The sequence below is a fragment of the Chelonoidis abingdonii genome, chromosome 2, assembly GCF_003597395.2.
Source record: "Chelonoidis abingdonii isolate Lonesome George chromosome 2, CheloAbing_2.0, whole genome shotgun sequence".
NCBI classification, from domain to species: domain Eukaryota; kingdom Metazoa; phylum Chordata; order Testudines; family Testudinidae; genus Chelonoidis; species Chelonoidis abingdonii.
The window spans coordinates 45,237,648-45,259,103 of record NC_133770.1 but is presented as its reverse complement, the minus strand read 5'-3'; the positions used below and the strand labels follow the sequence as shown (position 1 = coordinate 45,259,103).

At 42.9% G+C, this 21,456-nt stretch overlaps 1 protein-coding gene across 4 annotated transcripts in view; it reads right to left on the bottom strand.

Moving 5' to 3' along the window:
- Positions 1 to 9,854, bottom strand: part of RUNDC3B (RUN domain containing 3B) — a 178,216-nt gene extending 168,362 nt beyond the window's left edge. For 2 of the 4 annotated variants that reach the window (XM_032806254.2, XM_032806259.2), the window contains exon 1: positions 9,456 to 9,853. In XM_032806254.2, coding sequence (XP_032662145.1) covers positions 9,456 to 9,817 — 362 coding nt within the window. In that variant the 5' untranslated portion in view covers positions 9,818 to 9,853. Of the gene's footprint in view, positions 1 to 9,455 lie in introns of all 4 variants that reach the window. The other 2 variants (XM_075062321.1, XM_032806268.2) reach the window with 2 other exon arrangements.
- Between the last annotated feature and the right edge of the window lie 11,602 nt (positions 9,855 to 21,456).

The window sequence follows — 21,456 nt, the reverse complement described above, 5'->3', positions numbered from 1 at the left end:
AGTGTTGCTCTTTTAAGACTTCTGAAAGCATGCTCCACATCTTGTCCCTCTCAGATTTTGGAAGGCACTTCAGATTCTTAAAGGTTGGGTGGAGCGCTGTAGCTATCTTTAGAAACCTCACATTGGTACCTTCTCTGTGTTTTGTCAAATCTGCAGTGAAAAAGTGTTCTTAAAATGAAGAACATGTGCTGGGTCATCATCCGAGACTGCTATAACATGAAATATATGGCAGAATATGGGTAAAACAGAGAAGGGACATTGAATTTCTTGGGGAGAATTGTGTCACAAATGTAATTAATGCATTATTTACAAGCATCATCAGCATGGAAGCATATCCTCTGGAACGGTGGCTGATGCATAAAAGGGCATACGAATATTTAGCATATTTGGCATGTAAGTACCTACTTTGCAATGCCAGCTACAAAAGAGCCATGCAAATGACTGTTCTCATTTTTAGTGACATTATAAATAAGAAAAAAGGAAACATTATCTCCTGTAAATGTAAGCAAACGTATTTGTCTTAGTGCTTGGCTGAACAAGCAGTAGGACTGAGTGGACTTGTAGGCTCTAAAAGTTTACGTTGTTTTGTTTTTTTTGAGTGCAGTTATGTAACAAAATAAAAATCTACATTTATAAGCTTCACTTTCACAAAGTTTACATTACAGTACTTGTACAAGATGAACTGAAAAATATTATTTCTTTAATTTTACAGTGCAAATATTTGTAATCAAAAATATACACTGATTTCAGTTACAACACAGAATACAATATATATGAAAATGTAGAAAAGCATCCAAAATATTAAATTTCAATTGGTATTCTATTATTTAACAGTACGATTAAACTGCGATTAATCACAATTAATTTTTTTTACTTAATCATGTGAGTTAACTGCAATTGACAGCCCTAACATTTACATTTAACCATATTAAAATGCATACTATTAAAATGCATGCTATTTGCTTGCGCCCAGTTTACCAAGTGATCCAGAGCGCTCTGAATCAATGACTTGTCCTCTTTATTCACCACTCCTCCAATTTCTGTGTCATCTTCAAACTTTATCAACAATGATTTAATGTTTTTTTCCTAGATCATGGATAAAAATGTTAAATAGTGTAGGGCAAAGAACTGATTACTGAAGGACTCCACTGGAAAAGACACCCACTTGATCACGATTCCCTATTTACGATTACATTTTGAGACCTATCAGTTAGCCAATTTTTTATCCATTTAATGTGTGCCATGTTGTTAAAAACAAAAGAAAACAAAAAACACCACACTAGAATATACACTTCTACCCCAATATGACGCGAATTTGGATACAACGCGGTAAAGCAGCGCTCTGGAGGCAGGGCAGGGCTGTGCACTCCAGCAGATCAATATAACACAGTTTCACCTATAATGCGGTAAGATTTTTTTGGCTCCCAAGGACAGTGTAACATCAGGGTAGAGGTGTAATTATCAAAGTGTCACATGGTACTAAGTCAGGCACCTAATAGAAGTCTGTTACATCAACACTATTACATTTATCACTCAAACTTGATACTATTATACGTCTGACAGGATCTATTTTCAAAAAACCCATGTCAATTTGCATTAATTACATTACCCTCCTTTAAATCTTTATTAATTGAGTCCCACATCAGCGGTTCCATTATCTTGCCTGGGATTGATGTCAGGCTGACAGGCCTATAATTACCTGCGTCATCCTGTTTTCCCTTTTTAAAAACTGGCACGTTAGCTTTTCTCCAGTCTCCTGGAACTTCCCCAATGCACCAAAACTTACTGAAAATCAACATTAATGGTCTAGTGAGCTTCTCAGCCAGCTCTTTTAAAACTCATGGATACAAATTATCTGGATCTGCTGCTTTAAAAATGTCTAACTTTAGTAGCTTCTGTTTAACATCCAAAGATACTAATGGAAGGAAAAAATGTTATCAACCCCATATGATGAGACTGTATCATCTGTTTTTTCCCCAGAGATAGGACATGAGTGTTTATTGCCTTTTCATTGATAACTCTACCATTTCCATCTAGTAATGGACCAATATTATTGTCAGAATTCCTTTTGTTCCTAATATATATATAAAAAAAAACCCCACACCTTCTTATTGTCCTTAACGCTGCTGGCCATAGATTTTATATTGTGTTCCTTTTCTTTCCTTATCAGTTTTCTACAATTCCTAACTTCTGAGTTATATTCATTACTTTCAACTTCCCCTTCCTTCTCCCCCATTTGTTTTTATGTTATTTATTTATTATAGCTGTGTTCACTTCCCCTCCAAACCAGGTCAGTTTTTAAATCAGCACAACCTTCTCCATAGATTGTGGCTTTTTGGCCATCTAATAAGGTGTTCTTAAAATGATTACCAATTATCATTCACATTTTCATGATTAAGTTCTTCCTCCCGGCTTAATTGCTTTCTGCTTTGTGAAACTGGCCCCAATATAGCACTAAGTACATTACTTATCTGGACTCGATTGTGCTTGCACATTATAAATGTGAAGTCATGACCACTTAGCGTACCTAAGCAACCTTTAATTTTTTGCTCTGTGATCAGTTTCTCTTTATCTGGTTAAGAAAGGGTCTAGAAGAATTCCCTCTTGTTGGTTGCAACACTTTTTGAGTTATGAAACTGTCATCTCCAATGTTTAGAAATTCCAAGGATGTTTAAGTACTTGCAACAAGAGACTTCCATCATATGTCACTCAAACTGAAGTCCCCCATAATCATGCAGCTTTTTCCCCTACATAGTATAGTCAAATCACTTAAGCTGGAGTCATCTTGTTCCCTAGTATGATTTGGTGATGTGTAACACCGCAGCTTGTGCTATGGTTGCCAAAACATTGATCTGGAATATCAAGTCTGGTTTTCCTAATTTTGCTGAAGGACCTTTTGGGAGTCTCAAACACGCTGATGGTGAATTCTTACAGATCAGTTGAAAGGGCAGGGATGTTAAATATTTAACAGAGACATCCTTTCTCCAACCTGTTCTGCTCAGGAAAAAGACTGTACCGTGCCTAGCACAATAGAGCCAACAACATTTGTTGGGGACTACAGACACCACTAGAACACAAGCAATTACAATATTAATTTACAAAACCAAAAAGGAAATTATGAATTATAAATTTTACACTGCCCCAAAGCAATTAAAAAAAATCCTCCACTAAGTAAAACATCTGGCCCTGGTAAATTCTCTCATTAATTTTTTATAGTCCTCTCAGATGTTCTCCAAATAATTGGAGAAACTTTTCAGCAATATTGGGGATAGTAAAAGTAGGCAGGTGAAATGTGTCTTGTGTACATCCATCTCACTGCTTGATTTCAGCCTAGAGCATTGTTCAGGGATGTGAAAAGGCTTGAGATTCTGAACAAGTCCCTCACATCTCCATCCTGGCACCCCCAGTACACCAGGGTTTGTGAAGGGATTCTCAGAAGTCAGATCAGGTTCCTCCTCAGTTCCCTTGCTGGGAGAAAATTCCCCCAGTCTCATCAGAAGTTTCTAGAGCTGTTTTATGCCACCTCAATTCCTTAACTCACCCTACAGGGACCAGGGTGGGGGGTGAGAATCTAATAATCTAACTCCAGTATAGTCTATATCCATCCATGAGATCTGCTTTAGACTCAGTATTCTCCAAAAGAGGACTTTAGTTTAAGAATTTTCTTAGGCAAATTGCTGAACTTGAAATAAACTGAGTTTTCAGAAGACAGTATATTGACCCTCCTTCAAGGGCAACCAAAGGATCCTCGTTGCTGAAACTACATTTCTGCTAGAGAAAAAAAGGAAGAGATGCCTATTTCAAATTTATCCTTTCACCTTATATTCCATTGGATTTCCTCACCAAGACATCAGAGTCATCTTGCTCATGTGATCAGCCTAACTGAGCAGTGGACCAGCTCCCACAATAATGTGTGCGCGCATGTATGTGCCACACCTGCCACTGGATTTCCTGAGCAACACAGATAGTCCATGCCACCAGATTAATTGCGCCAGACCACCATCAATAGCTAGAATCTGCAGGAAAACTAAGCCTGAATTTCTCTTCTCTGGGTTCCTCTGTGCATGCCACAGTGGTCTAAGCAAGACTACCACTTTATTGGGCCTGCAGCAATTTTCACAGTGCAATGCACATGAGAGTGCTCTTAGTAGTTTATACCACTAGCCAACCAGACAATTCAAATGGCTGTAATCTCACAGAAAAAGGTCAGTATTAAGGAAAAAAGTATTCCAAACATGGCATAGCTATACCACCACTGCAACAGTCCCTAGCTGCACACAATGTCCTTTAAGCAAGAGAAGGTTCCCAAACACCAGTGCTTCTGTACAGCTCTTCCAGCATCCTATGATTTCAACCTTTGAGGACATGATTCTCTTCCTTCAGGGCAGTCATGGACTGGGCCAGCAATAAATAGCTGTAGATGTGGTTGCATTTTCCAACCTGCAGAAGACCTTCTGAGTCCTTATTAAGATGTTTAAGTCAGATGGAGACCTGGAAGATCATCACCATCTTTTCCATGCAACCTCTTCTATCCTTGCAGCAGGATAAGAAGGAATTTCTCCCAAATTTCTTAAGTCAACTGCAACAGGGCTCAGGAACCTTATTTGGGATATATCCAGGCCAAGAGGCTTAAAGTTAGAATCTTCTCTTGTTGAGGCATTAAGTTTAGAGAGTATTTTAAAAACATAGAAGGAAGCTGCTAGACATATTTCTAATTGTGATGTTTTTGCTGCTACACTATTATTCTTCGCTATCACCTTTCAAAAGGCCAGAAAAAAAAAAAGTCGGTGAACTAGTACATATATACTGTGGACATTTTGCTCTGTTCTTAAGTGATCTGAAGCCACACTAAACACTGCCAGGTTCCCATTACATCAGTATTTTCACTTTATACCAACAGGTGACAAGCTGAGATTCCATAAGCCATGAAATTTGATTTACCATAAAGATAATTCAGGGTTGATGTTACCAAGTTTCAATATTTCTGATGCACATAGTACAAATGGGAATAGAGTAATGTCCTGGCTACTAACAGCAAACTGAGGAAGTCCCGCATCAAAGCTACTTATCTCAAGCTGAGATAAGCACAGATGGCTTAATTTTTTATGACAACTGCCTATACTGGATAAACAGGGTTTATATTATGATCCTCACTTCAAGGCTTCTGAGTATCCGAGGGGGTCCAGCTTTGTGAGGCAGCTCTGAGCCAAGATCAAAAGTTCAATGCCTTGACTATCAGGATTGAAACAGCTAGAATTGATGGTACCTAGCAACAAGGCGTGACAAACTCATTATTCTATTTGACATACGCAGTGTTCTTGTAGCCATGTCAGTCCCAGGGTATTAGACAGACAAGGTGGAGGACCAACATCTGTTGGTGAGAGAGAGAGAGAGAAGACTTCGACCTACAGAGCTCTGTTCCAGTCTCATTACCTCAGCCTCTTGTGTCTCTATTCTATTTAATAACAGAACAGATCTCACCTTGGAAACACAAGCATCATGGAGCAGTACTTGCCCACTGTCACTTGCCTTACATGCAACAGCATTAATTCGGTCTGTGAAGCAGCATTGTTACATCCACTCCTGTACATGGAGTTTCAGCTTTGTGATGTAATTCTGCTCAAGAGTCACCAGTCTTGAGCTCTGAAGCATCAAAGCTACTTGCACCAATGTGTGGAAATGCAACAGTATCTCAAAACAACATTTTCACAAGAAATTGGAATTCATGCACCTTATTGCTTATAGTTGAGGCTCTACACCAATGCCACTTATCTTGAATTCCATGGTCTTGAAGTATCCTTGAATGAAAGGTGGTTCTGTATTGATATGTGGACTTTGGATCCAACAATGGTTCATTGCTGATGTTTCTGTCTGCATTGAAACCTCTCTCTACAGAGCAGAGATATAAGGCTGCACTTTGGATGCCAGCTAGGCACCTGCTTTAAGACAAATATCTTCAAAGCACTCTAAGCATCTCACTGTAATATATTTAGAATCCTCAGCCAATACCATTTCAGGGGTTCAATGCACCCTGTGTCAAAGAGTTGATCAACTTTGGCACATGGCTTTCACATTCAAAAGAGGAACCTACAGATATCCCAAACCTTGATGCTTCTCTTTGTGGAACCTCTAACAAGAAGAAGTTTATGGACACACTGTGTATACTGGATCAAACATCTACACTGAGGCAAATACCTTTAGAACAATCCAAGCAAGCAAACGGGAATCTAATTTTTGAAGACCATCTCCAGAGAGTTTGAGTATTGTGTCCAGGATAGGGAGGGAGACCCCAGTATAATCCTGTAAGACTCTTCACCATTGAATATCACTTCTGTTTTATCTTCCCTTTATAGATTTCAGATAAGAACACAGAAGACAATCTCCACCTTATCGGGGAAAATTTATAACTTTGTCAATGAACTTGATGCTTCCAGCTGGGCATCAAGGCTGTGAAATCTTAACACACACTGAGACCATATTACCTGCAAAGCACTGAGGCTATTAACAGATCTCCAAATTTTAAAAAACATACTTAAAATTATGATAGTTTTTAATATTTAAGTTGTCTCCCCACAACCTTTCCAATTTATTTGAAACAAATAAATACTTCAAATGTTCAGAGCTATACATACATACCACTACAAGTAGTGGGGCCTAACTTTTACAGAAGGAGGCCAGAGAAACCTAGAGACTTCTCTGCCTGAAAATTCTCAGATCAACCTTATGGACCCTATTGTGATCATGGTAGAGAAGAGTCAGGCTGTTTGGGGAAGGAATTGTTTCCATGGGCCTATGCAAAAATGTGAGGGTCAATAGTTATTTTCTTATATGAAAATAAGGTGACAGTATTATCTAATCTGATTGTGAGCCTGCATGTGTCAGAATAAATAATATCTACAATATTAAAATCAGATTTTAGAAGTCTCCAACTGACCATGTAATCCCTCTATATTCTGTGTCATTTAGTTAATGACAAACAAGCATAGAAAAATTGGCAGTAAAAAGGGGCAAGTAAAAATCCAAATAATGCAGATGACACTTTAAAAAGACCTGCTGAGGAAATACTAAAGATTTTGCTGAATGATAATTTGAAGAAATCTTCTCTGGTAATCATAAGAGAAGGCTGCAGATGACAATGCAGAAGAATTTCTTCCTTGCAGGTTCTGAGCTTTCCACATTTGATTTAACCATCTCAGGGTACACTAATGGAACCATTTATACCAATAGTATTTCTGATTGTCTCAAACATATTACAGTCAGCTGTCTGATTTGCTGCTTTGTAGTTTTTTTAGTGTATGCCTACTAAAGGATACGCTACAATATCAGAAATGCTTAATAATTGCAGATGGGTTTTGATTATTTCCATAAAAAACTACTCCTTGCCTTTTTCTTTTAAAAAGCTCAAAAAGGATAGAAACAATCAAGAACATATATCAGCTTTAAAAGTGAACACACTCCTCTCTCCCAAGATGTAAAGCTTGTGGAAAATGTTAATTTTTAGGCTTGGTGAGAAAGACAGTAGAATGTTATTCTAGCTGTAAACATTTTGTTATTTTAGAGAGTGACTATAGGAAGGTAGGAATCACTCATACGCTGCTGTTGCTGACAATTTATATTGCCTGTTTTCAAAGATTTCTTTGCCTATATTAGTCACTTTTCACTGTCTCCAAACAGATATATTAAATATCAGAGCTAAAAAAGACAACTATTCTCCAGTGGAGAGTAGGAAGTTTTCCATTGCAATAGGAGAGATGAGTTCTAAGTCATCACTTTCCACAGAATGTAAGCTTTGTTGTTATTGTTGTTTTAAGTTTTTCTACCATTTATGGTTGCAATAGTAACCAGTGAACTTTGATCCTACGTCTATGAGGAGGCAAGCAATGTCAGCACCTCTGCTGCTTTCCCAACAGCCAAGTGGAATTGACAATACTGGAGAATTTCATTTCTGCCATTTGAAACGGGATGGGCAACCACAAAACTGACTAGTTTCTTACCTACTTTATTCAGTTATTGTCACTTGTCAATCCCTCTGTGAAAGCTTCAATTTGTAAAGAAGTTATAATATAGATGGAGAACAATATTTATATATTATAGAGATACTACAGTTAAATATCTGTTCAGTATTTTTAAAGTAATATACTTATTTTCAATGAGTTAAAGTCATTACAGGGCATTTTAGTCAATATTCAAATTAATCAGTTTGATGTCTCTGTTATATTGATAGGGCTAGGAATTGTACTTTTATTCAAGGTTTTCCATGATTTAATATGCAATAATTCACATGTGGAAAAAATAAGCTACTCATTTACAAGACTATGACAGCACCAAAAGAGCTGTTGAAGTGTCTGAAATGACACATATTTTGGAGACACACAGAATCATGTCAAGCCTATGATTTCACAGAAGAATTTAAAAATATTAAAAACACACATTAATGGTAGATGTTGGCATTAAAACATAAATCCAGACTCAAACACTACCTTTATGCACCCATTCCTGTGATTATCTATTGCAATTATCTTTAAAAAGTAGGTAAAATATATTTGTACTACATATACAACATGGTAAATAAGAGAGCTTCAACCTTCACTTTAAGTTTTATAGATGCAGTGGGTATAAAAATTAGAACTGTTAGTTCAAGGTATTATTTTGCATGGAGAAATTCAGCTGTATCTCACAACATACAAGATACCACATGAGGAAACCCTAAATGAAAACAAGACTTGAATTAAACATCCTCAAGATGTTAAAATCCATCTTGGTTTTCGCTTCAACTGTTGGGAACCTACATGGAGATTTCACTGTACAATGTGAATATTTATTAGTTCTAACAAGTACATTTTGGCAAAAAAACAAACTTCGTGTTTCACGCTACCAGTATGAACTAGTGCCAATATTTTGTTTGAATAGCGTTACTCTTATAGTCAGGTGAATACACACACTGCCTTGTAAAAGTGAAGAAGAATAAATCCAGCAAGCAATTTATGCCGGGTCCTTGGGTAGCTGCTAAACAGCCATTTTTAAAGGTGCTGAGTCAGGAGTGAGACTCCCATCCTTCGTTTTTAATTAATCCTACTGCAGCCCCAAAGCCAGGCACCCCCGCAAGACGCACCGAGGGCAGGCGCACAGCCTGCCAGGGCCATCAAAGCCCTGGCTCAGGCCACGCGCGTTACACAGGCTCTAAGCCCTGCGGACATGCTGCCCAAGGCGACGGGGACCAGCCCAGAGCCAGCTGCACGGCGAGGGGCTGGGATGCAGAGGGCGGAGCGGGGCATTCACTTGCACTAGGCGGGGCGTGGGGGTGGGAAGTGATTGCAGCCGCACAGACGGAGGCGGGCACAGCCCGGCGCTAGGGGCAGCGCTGCGGGGGTGGGGAAGGAGGGGAACTCGTCTCCCCACAGGGCGGGCACGAGACGGAGGCAGAGCGGGGAGGAGCCGCGGGGCTGGGGAGTCACCTGCAGACGGTGATCAAGTTCCTCCTTTCCACAGCCGCGTTACGGGACTGGACGCTCTTCCTACGGGCCGAGACGTTCAGCCCCCCAAGGCTGAGGGAAGCCATCGCCGCGGGAGGCAGGTGGAGCCGCAGTGGCTGGCGCGGAGCCTTTGTTCCCGGCCTCCTGCTCTCTGGGCTGGGGCTGCCGCTGCTGCCACAGAGGAGGACGAGGCCCCCGTGTCTCCCTCGCCTGGTGCCGGTGCCTGAGCGGCAGGTGCTGCTATGCATCCGGCCGGCACAGAGAGGGAGCCAGGATTCCCCCGCCCTCAGTAGCCGGAGCAACCGCACCGCTTTAGAGTTGCAGCTGCCAGGACCGCAGAGCATCGGCTCCGCCAGCCAATCAAAAGGCAGGAGGGGGCGGAGCACCGGGCGGCAGATACTTCAAAGAGGCGCGTGCTCTTAACTGAACCAACTGTCAAGTGCGCGAAGATGCGGCGTGGGGCGCGTGGGGAATTCGGCGAGGAGGCGGAGCCGGGACACCGCGAGGGCGGGGCGTCAGTAGGAGGGAGGTGCGGGCTAGGAAGGATAGCTGCCTGCTGAGAGCAGGGAAGAGAGGCTGGGGGTAGGCAGTGGGGGGAGGGAGCTGTAGGGCAAAGACCCCCCACACACATCCCAGCTATGAAATATGAAATTCCTCACTGGCCCTCAGCAGCCTTGAGGCCATAGGAGCCGCCCTTGCTAGCGGTGATTTAACTGCTGGGGCAGAGGGTCTGCCACGGCACTGTCCACATCTGGACATCCCCCACCTCCCTGGGAAGGCCAAACTGGCCCTGGAAACATTTGCATTCCTGCCCAAGAACTGCCCCCAGGTTCTGTCTGTTCTGTGGATCTGCAGGAGGTTTCCCTCCCTGTTCCTATTCACTGCACACTCCCACACATCTCTGTGCTTCCTATGTGTGGCCCACTCACTGTCGGGTAGAGCCACAACTGGAGACAGGGCCTCAGGGACAGAGCGCTAGGACTCTGTCATGGTGTGCGTAGGGCCCTATCAGGTCCTGTGAAATTACCTGCTCAGACCAAGCTTAGTTAGCCAATATCCCTTAGAGTCCAATCGTGGTTGTCACTTTGGATGTCCAATCAAACTGAGACTTGTGTTCACTGATGATTCCTCAGAGCTAGGGTATTTCTCTTATCCCTGCTGTACAGAATGTTTCCCTCACTGACAGGTTTCTGGCAGGGTATAATACTGATTAATGCTGTTTTTAGGTGATGTTTCCTGTTCTCAGTGTTTCTTAAAGAAAGCTTTTGTCCTGTGATACAAGTGGGTTTTCACATACTCTTCTAAACACCCACCACATTGCTTCATGGGTTCTTTAATTGATTCTGGTGTATTGGAAAACTTTTACTGGGCAGCAGGTTCACCTTATCATGGACTAGTTGAACATGATATACCATTTCTTTAACCAATAGTTCAGTGTTTACAGGGCTCAACCCAATCGAATCCTCTTATCCCCATCATCTTTCCTCCCCCTCCTACCAAAAAAAAAAATCTGTTTCCTAACTAAATGAAGGAAAACCTGTGCGTTCAGCTTTTCCCACATTGGAGTTCAGTTGACCAGTTGGTATCTACTGATTTATCTATCTTTCGATATGTACTGACTAATCTACTGTGTAGCTGATACTGCAAATTATATCATGATTCCTTCTGTTGGGATTGAAACTACAGTTACTTTACCTTCAGTATAGCTCATGCCTGCTCATAAAGTACAAGGAGACCCTGCTCCACTGGTTCGGAAGGAAGCTTTCTAGATGCTTATTTGGAGTGGATAAGAGCATGTTCTCTAGCGTATCTGAAAAGAGGATTGATGACATTTCTAGGTGTTAACTGTTTGAAGTCTATAGATTTTCAGTTTTTCACTGATACAGTCTGATGAGCCTATAGCTAATGTTTCTATTACAATATGTTCTGCCAAGGCTCTGGTAAGCATAATGGGTCCAGTCAATTTACAGATAGCCACATATTCATTCCAACAAACATTTGCCAGACATTTTATTATTATTATTTGTATTTAGTATTTATATTGCAGTAGCACCGATCACTCGTACTTGTATTTAATTGGTTCCAGTGAGGGGGGTTACAGGGCTTCTTACCATATAATGTGGGGTAGGTTCTCCTCAGTCTACACCCAAGGATTCAGCTCTCTCTGAGTACTAGCCCCCTGCCACCTGAAAGGGGGATAAAGGGTGTAGAAAGGTGGGGACCTTTGCCTGTGAAGGCTAGAAGATCTCACCCTATCACTTGAACTTAATGCCGTTCACCAAAATTCCAGATTTTTTACCTCTGAGAACTGTTCGTTTTATTCTATTATCTGCAGTAGAAACTTGCCACAAGTTCTGATGAATAAACAACTCCATTCCAGTACTTCAATTATATACTAAGCAACCTGTGGCTAGAAGGTGCTGCAAAAAAGGCAAAAAAACCCCAAAACCCTGGTCTTCCACCAATTTGCCCATGGGAGGAAAAAAAAATCTTTCCTGACCCCTAAATGGATGATCAGCTAGACCCACAGCATGTGTCAGGCCAGTTTCCCATTCCTAGTTTGGGTAGGGTAGGCTGCTGGAAGAGAACCAGAAGAGGCTCCACATTTGCAAGGATAAATCCTGGGAGCTGGGGAATACTGGCCAACCAGCATCCTTCTCTCCCAGCTGGGTAATGGATGCCACAAACTCCCGAAAAGAAGAGCTACCTATTGTCCCTTTGTGAATGTCTCCTTCCCTTGCTACTGGGATTGTCCCCCTTTCACTTCTGGCCTCATCAGTTTCCCCCATCCATTCATGTGAGTGGCATTTCTTAAAGATTAGAGAGTGGGCTTGGCCATTCAGCACTTCCTTCTCTGTATTTCCACTCCTGCCTTTCCAATGGAATGTGACAACATAAATCACCAAGTCGTTTTCTCTGATACAAAGTTACTCATATTCTACTGTGTCTCAGAAACATACATCCCAGACTGGCTAGGACAGGGCCTTTATCAATGGCTGCGCAGCTGGCCAACTTGAAGCAAAAGAAATGGAGCTCCAAAGAAGAGTTATTAGGAGTTCTCTTTAGAGACTCTCAGAAAAAATGGAAAACTGCCAAGTAGTGAAGGGTGTTTTTGATGTCTGGAAGGGAGAAAGATGGGCAGCTATTTAGAGACAGCATTAAACTGGCCCGGGACAGCATTGTCAAGACCAAAGACCCAGTGGAGAGAGACAAGGATATACAGAAGCAGCTCCTGGAGGCAGTGAGCAGGCAGAATGTTTTGCTGGAGCGCATGCTACTGTCAGGACAGCAGGCAAGGCAGCACCCTCAACAAGGAACTTGCCTCGCTCTACAGTCCCTGGATAACACAGGATACTGGGAAAACCAATATCTGTTCTCCACTGTAGTTCCATAGGCTTGTTCCCAAGACCATTCCCCTCCCCACCACTAGCACAGGGCAACAAGAAAAACAGCATGAGGCAGCCAAGCACATCTGAGCCTTCCAATACACAGTTCAGCTTTGAATCCAGACATACAATCCGAGGAGGCAGAAAGGGTAGAAGCAGAGGCAAGACCTACTACAATTATCTGTAAACAGGAGTCCATCCACATTGTTGTGTGCTGCTCCTTCCACTGCACTATATGGATATCACACTTTTTCATTTTAAAGCTGTATTTTGTGTTGTTATAATCACTATGAGCAAAGTTTATAATATTTTCTAAGTAATTTTTTGTTAGTTTTGTTACTTGTACAACAAACATTAGTCAGAAAGCACCTGCAATGCACAATAGACATAAACCCCACTAATTTTCTAATTAACAACAGTGTCATAGGTTTTTACAAAAATATGGAAGCATACATCTAAAGAATACTACAACATGCCACTTCTACCACTTATAGTATCAACTTCAAACTCAAAAATCAAATCCTTCCCTGTTACCCACACACTCTAGGGCAGTGGTTCTCAACCAGCAGTACATATACCCCTGAGAATATACAGAGGTCTTCCAGGGAGTACATCAACTCATCTAGATATTTGCCTAGTTTTAGAATAGGCTACATAGAAAGCACTAGCAAAGTCAGTGCAAACTAAAATTTCATACAGACAATGACTTGTTTATACTGCTCTATAGACTATGCACTGAAATGAAAGTACAATATTTATATTCCAATTTATTATTTTAAATTATATGGTAAAAATGAGAATAAGCAATTTTTCAGTAATAGTGTGATTATAGTGTGATTATAGTATGTCTGATTTTGTAAGCAAGTAGTTTTTAAGTGAGGTGAAACTTGCAGGCACACAAGACAAATCAGACTCCTGTAAAAGTTGAGAGCCACTGCTCTAGGGCACCTCACCTTTACCCTTCCATGTACTCAAGAGGTAACCCTGTTAATCTAGGCACCCCCACCTTTGCCCAGATCCTAGGGCTCGGGGCATAATCTTTTGTGGGTGTGCAGGGCCTTTTACCAGTGAAAAAGCCTTATACAGTAATATACTTAACCTCTATTAACAGTTACCAAAACAAAATACACATGCTAAACATACAATGCTCACCACTCCCAATAAGAGAGATGAACTTTTCTTGATGGCCAGTCGAGATTAGATCCTCCAGCTTCTGCACAGTATAGTTGGCAGAGTGTTGAGATCTGGCAGTTCTTATCTTAGGCTGTGTCCTGGAGTTAAGTTCCAAAGAACATCCTTTCGGACCCCAGTTTATATAGTTAAAATTTGGATCCTACTTAGCTATATCTTAACCAAATCATTTCAATGACAGTACTAGAAGACAATATTTTTCACCAACCTAATCCATTATGAAACAATTCTTTAACTAATCATACCACACTACCTTAGTTGATTAAATCTTACTAAATTAGTTATGCAACAGACAGAAACAATTAAAGAATCAGAGACCATACAGATAAACCATGGAGAAGTAGGGACCATAGAGACAAAACAATAGAAGTATAGATTTCACAATCACAACTGTCAATAAGTGGTTTCTTGCCAGACAGAAAACTATTAAACAAAGTTTTCTTTAGGCATCTTAAGATCTGTTTCTTTATTTGGTGATGGTGGGTACTATTAGCACAGGAGTACCATCTTAACAGCCTGATATTACATTGTTTTGGTGCAATAGATGGAACGTGAGGATGTAACTCTGCAACTTAGCTCATGGCTGCTGTCTCTCAATCTGGCTGCTGATTTAACTGCAGAAAGAGGCCTCTGGCTTACACCCCTCGGCAAGCTCTGCTCCCACCAGATGACAACTTGGTATACAGCTGCATATTTTCAGGTATCCGCCATGCAATAAGAGCAAATGGAATCCTTGAAAAGATTGTCCTGGTAGTAGATGTCTTGTTGGCTGCTCATATTGCTGATCAATTCTCTGCACCTTAGCCTCCTACGCACTAAGACTTTTTCTCCTACTCTCACAAATCTTGTGCAAAATACAACATGAAGCTGTAATCCTAGGCAAGTATCATTCTCCAGCCTGTAATTTAGCCACAAGACAGCACCACCTCTTTGAAAGGGTCAAAATGCACAGTCCAATGTCATTTTGGTGAAGTGATAGCTAAACCGTACCTTCTATACAAGTGGCCTGTGAATGGCTTCATTAGCCAGGGAAGCAGAGGATAAGCTGTGTCTCCCAGGATGACCAAAGCAATTTCTACACCATTTAATGTCTGTAGTGATCCTGTAGGCAAATTCTCCATTATCTGAGCATTACCAAGCTTTATAACCTGGTGCATCAATATCTTCTGCATAGCAGCAAAAACATCCATGACAATGGCCCGAACAGTCCAAGTTCCCATGACTAATTGGTTATCTAGGGGCTGGAAACAGTCAAGGATGGCCAGCTTCCGGATGGTGATGGTGGCCTGTTTCTCAGTAGTTATGGGAGTTTGCATACCTACTGAGAAACAGGGAGGAGTTCAGCACAGATCTCAATAAAAGTTGCTTTTGCCATCCTAAAATTTTGTTGGCACAGCTGGTCATCCCAGGTTTGCAGAGCAATTCTTTCCCACCAATTGATGCTGGTTTCCTGAGCCCAGAAATGGTGCTGAAGCAGCTCCAGGAACCAGGGCCAGCTTTAAGCCAATTCACCCGATTCCCCGGAATCAGGCCATGCACCGAAGAGGGCCCCGCACCTAAGGCATTTCGGCAGCGGGGAGTCTTTCGGTGCTGCGGAAAACCCGGAGCAGACCACCCTGCCGCCGAGTATTCTAGTCGGGCCCCGTGGGTCATAAAGCTGGCCCTGACAGGAACAGTTAGTTTAGTAGCAGTTTCTCCATATCATCTTCCTCTCTTTCATCCTCCTCCTGCTGTTGCTGGAGGAGCCACTGTTTTACTGGCATCAGCTGCTCAGTAGTGCAGCAGTCAAAATCCAAAGCTGAAGCCATCCGGTGTTGACAGCTCAAATAAAATCCCGACAGCCTCTGTATTCATGGTTACCATCATTGCATTGTGAAGCACTGTTACATTCATGCTGGCCAACAGCAATTCGAAAATGGAGCTCTCTCAAAATAGCACTAGTCCACCTGGAAAGAGAAGAACCATGGGATGGGTAAAGTGGAATCATGGTACTTTTGGAGTTTGACCTCAAGTCCCAGAATTCCACTGGCTTCTTCCTGGCTTCCACTATGTTTCCTACAATGGATAGCAAGAAAAATCCCAGAATGCGCACATCTCAGCAGTGAAGCAAAGGACCATGGGATACCCACGGAGACTGACACATGCTTAGTACACAGTTATGTGAATTGAAACACGACACAGCTGTCTGGTGTGCCAGCCATTACTGTGACTTACATACTGCTCACCAGCAGTGCATTTCAACTCCATGCATATTAAACTCCTATGTAGAGAAGCCCTTAAATGGGCCGCTCCTTGTTAAAAAGAAAAAAAAACCCATAGGTTGCCTTTTTTATTGTTTATAGATAAGACTGAAGAGGTTATATGTCTTCTAAAGCTACCATTTTTCTTTTCTTTTCTGTTTAAGCAGATTCCTTTCCCAGTTTTCTTCCTCTTCAGTGATCTAGGCAGCTAGCAACTTTTTGTCTACGAAGCAATGAGGCTTCACTCTCTTACTAAGTATTACAAAGTAGTTGTGGACACTTCTTCTGATGCTGCTTTTAGCACTGGATTTTCTAGCTATTCTTTCTCTACAAAATGAGAATATTTTATAATTAGAATTCTGTGTTTGTTCTTCCTTGCCATATACTCCAATGTTCGGCTGCCCAGGAATGACAGAGATTCAGTTAAATAAAGAAAGGACAAATGTCTGTCTTGAATATTCATATTCTTATAGGTTGAACATTGACCATTCCTTGGTATTACTCTTTGGAAATCCTGGGTATTAGAGGTTGGAAGTGCTCTCTGAAGCCAGATTTAGGCATCAACACAGAAATGTTTTTAGGAGGGCTGCCTCTAAGATTGGAGTTGGTTTGATAGGTCAGTACTTAGAGTCCTAGGGTTGGCAGATGTTCACTCTATAAGAACATGTGTGACAGTATACTTTGCTCACCGCTAGATGGTGCCTCCTTCTGGCAATTTTAGGGATTAGCTCCACTCATTTCTGCACCCCCTTTCTGGTCTTCCAACATGCAGCGCTCCTTCATCTCACCGAGTCACAGCATGGCTGCTTCATGACTCAGCCTTCCGGCCAGGTCACACAATGATTCCCCATCTGGGGAAGACTTTCAAAATCTTTCTCCACAGCCATCATCAGGCAGTCCTCATAACCATCGCCCGGACTATGTCACTCCTGTAGTGACTCAGGCAGTCTTCCTATTCACCTCCCTTTGGGGAACCCAGGCCCTACCTCTACTCTGCTTTTGCCCCTGGACTACTGCCTACTATGCTTGTCCAAGCTTTTCATTCCCTGGCCTTCCTAGTCAGACCCCTCTCTCTTAGACCTACTAAGTAAACTCTTCCTCCAAGTTCCTATCCCAGTTGTCAGGGGTTCCTATCTAGGGTTGCCAAGTACCTGTTTTTTTACCAGAACACCTAGTCGAAAAGGGACCTTGGTGGCTCCAATCAGCACTGCTGATGGCGCCATTAAAAGTCCAGTTGTGGCACAGTGGAGCTAAGGCAGGTTCCCTGCCTGCTGTGGCTCCACGCAGCTCCTGGAAGCCGCGGCATGTCCCCACTCAGCTGCTACGCCAAGGAGCAGCCCTGGGGCTCTGTGCACTGCCCCGTCCACAGGTGCCACCCACATGGTTCCCATTGTTCGGGAATCGTGGCCAATTGGAGCTGCAGGGGTGGCACCTGTGGACAGGGCAGCATGCAGAGACGCCTGTCCGCACTTCTGCATAGGAGCCGGAGAGGGACATGCCGCTGCTTCTAGGAGCTGCTTGAAGTAAGTGCCACCCAAAACCTGCACCCCTGACACCTCCACACCCTAACCCCTGGCCCAGCCCTGATCCTCCTCCTGAACCCCATGGTCCCAGCATGGAGCACCCTCCTGCACTCCAAATCCCTCATCCCCGCCCCACACCAGAGCCCACACCTCCAGCCAGAGCCCTCCCCCCCCCGCACCCCAATCCCCTGCCCCAGCCCAGTGAAAATGAGTGGAGGAGAGGGATTATATGATTGTATTGTTCTCTCAGAGTAGGCAAGGGAACCCAGGCCCATCCTCTCCACCAGGTTCTAGTCCAGGACCCACTGGTGGGCAGCTAAACCGAGTGCCTTAGAATTAAGTCACTGCTCCCCCAAACCACTCCAATAAAATTTCTGACTCAAACACTCTGTCCCCTGCTTCTCCCTTGTGGGTTTGTAGTGTCAGGTCCCAGGCAATGAGCTCCTGGGCAATGCTTTTCCTTCAGAGCAGCCATTTGCTCCCTTCCACTACCAGCCTTTGAACGGCTCAGCTCTCCCTTTTCAAGCCCTGCCTCCAGGCTTTGCAGGTATCTCTGGGCAGGGTTGCCTGAACCCAGTGCTGTTCCATAACCTCTTGCTCTCCAGTGTGGGGTTTGTTTACCACGCTACAGTTATGTTTTCTTTTTTAAACCAAAGGGAAGGATTAAAGAATTTGGACAATGTTATCATTTCACCTTTATTTTTCTAACTTCTCTGTTCTTACTGTTTTTTCAGCATTTCATTTTTCTTTGGTGGTGAATGGGATGTGGTCCCTCAGTAAGGCTTCTGGACTTTGCACTAATGACTTTGGTTCATCTCATGTATTAGAATTTCTTAAGTATCTCCTTCTCTCCTCTTCTCCCTTCCTTCCTCCAGTCCTGTTAACTCTCTTCCTATACCCATCTGACTACAAAACTCAGTCCTAGTCTAAGGAGCTCCAGATTGAATGAAAGAAGATACATAGCTTCTGCCTAACCTTATTTTTGAGAATCAGGCCAGTAATTTGAAGTTCAAACTAGCTGTTAAATATGAACCATATTAAATCGCTCAAGTGAAGGTAGGATACAAATTTCAGTCTGAAAGTGCTAAAAGTTTACAATTGCAAATTGCAGATTGAAGCTGCTTGTTTAAAAGGAATGTAGAAGAAATATATAAAATGTGTGTGTTTTATCTTTTTAACACAGATGACAAAAAGAACAAAGGTATCGAACCTGGAGTAAAGAGTCAATATCAGACGAGATCGGTAAGACCATGCTTCTTTGTTATTAAGGGCAAAGAGTAATATAACCAATATGACAGGTTAAAAAGATTTGCTGGTACAATTATATAATAATGGTCATTGTTACTCAGTCCCAGTTTGGGGGTTCTTTGTAAAGTAAGATCATAAACTGATCACCAAAGTTATTCCTTTTCAGAAAGAGAGAAATGGAAGAGAAAGAAGAATGTTGAGAGTGAGAAAAGGACCAAAGAAAAGCCTGAAAGGAAAGTAGGAGATGAATTATCAGACAGAGAGGAGAAGGGGGAAAGGAAGGAGTGGGAGGGGACTAGGGTATCAGGGAGCACCAACCCCCCCCCCAAGGTTTATCCAATGAACAACCCCGATATTCTACGATTCTATAAATCAGCATAGCAAACACAGATTCCTACTGACATTGGATCTACTGCACTTCACTGCTGTGCAGGGCACCAAACGTTACTGGTGGCTTTCAACCTCAAATTGCTCAGTCAAGGCATCCCTAATCCTTGCAGCCCCACACTGGGCCCCTCTAACAGCCCTGCTCTCTGGCTGTTCAGATTCAGTCTCCAGGTGTTGAACCTCCAAGTTCCATGCCTGAGTGAATGTCTCACCCTTCCCTTCACAAATGTTATGGAGGGTACAGCACACAGATATAACCGCGGGGATGCTGTCATCGGCCAAGTCCAGCTTCCCATACAGAGAGTGGCCAAAAGCACACTCCACACTCATTCTACACCGACTCAGCCTGTTGTTGAACCGCTCCTTGCTGCTGTCAAGACTCCTTGTATAGGGTTTCATGAGCTACAACATTAAAAGGTAAGCAGGGTCCCCAAGGATCACAATGGGCATTTTGACTTTCCCTACAGTGATCTTCTGGTCTGGGAAAAAAGTCCCGGCTTGCAGCTCCTGGACAGGCCAGTGTTCTGAAAGATGTGTGCATCATGCACCTTTCCAGTCCAGTCTGCATTAATGTCAATGAAATGTCCACAGTGACCCACAAGTGTCTTGAGAACTATAGAGAAATACCCCTTCTGATTAACGTACTCAGAGGCTAGGTGGGCTGATGCCAGAATTGGAATATGCGTCCTATTTATCACCCGTCCATGGTTAGGGAAACCCATTTGTGCAAAGCCAGCCACAATGTCATGCACGTTACCCAGAGTCATGGTTCTTCTGAGCAGGATGCGATTAATGGCCCTGCAAACTTGCATCAACATGATTCCAACGGTAGACTTTCCCCACTCCAAACTGATTAGCGACCAATTGGTAGCTGTCTGGAGTTGCCAGCTTCCAGATTGCAATAGCCACCTGCTTCTCCACTGTCCGGGCAGCTCTCAATCTTGTGTTCTTGCGCTGCAGGGTGAGGGCAAGCTCCTCACGCAGTCCCATGAAAGTGGCTTTTCTCATCCAAAAGTTCTGCAGCCACTGCTCATCATTCCAGACCTGCAGGACGATGTGATCCCACCACTCAGTGCTTGTTTCCCAAGCCCAAAAGCGGCATTCCATGGTGATGAGCATGTCCGTGAATGCCGCAAACAATCTTGTGTCATTTGCGTTACTTGAGTCAATATCAGAGTCCTCACTGTCAGTTTGGCTGTTAAGGAGTAACTTGGCTGCCAAACGTGATGTGCTGGCTAGATTTGTCAGTATATTCCTCAGCAGTTCGGGCACCATTCCTGCAGACTGAGAGGGAAGACAGCACAAAAAACGTTGAAAGATGGTGCCAAATGTGGCCGGAAGCAAAGGGATTGCTGGGATGCAAAACGATGCATCATGGGGCGTTGGGACAGGACCCAGAATGCCCCGCACTCCCCACCCCCTTCCCACAAGCCACAACACCAGAAAGGGAAGAGGTTCTCTGTAGGATAGCTGCCCATAATGCACCGCTCCCAATGCTGCTGCAAGTGCCGCAAATGTGGCCACGCCAGTGTGCTTGCAGCTGTCAGTGTGGACAGACTGCAGTGCTTTCCCTACTGCGCTCTCGAAGGCTAGTTTAACTAAAAGCGCTCTACATCTGCAAGTGTAGCCATGCCCTTATGCAGGTGAGTCATTGTCATTGCTGGACAATGGCTTGTTATGTCTGTTCAGCACCCACTCAGATGTTGGTTACCTGCCTTATCATTGTCTCTGAAGAGCTAGTATCTGGGTGGCTCCCAAATCCACAGTATATTTTAGTGACAACCATACAACACAGTCTCATAACTTCATATGCATTAATGATATACATATTTAGATAGAAAAATGACTTTCAGCAGATAATAACCTTTCCCCTGATATCTTACTGTTAGAATGGGTTCCTGTCTGCATCCTGTATCACTTGCCATACCGGTATTGCCCTGGCCTCTTCCTTTGTCATTCAGTGTTGAACGCATTCTACAACAATATGCATTACCTCACCTTTTGGGGG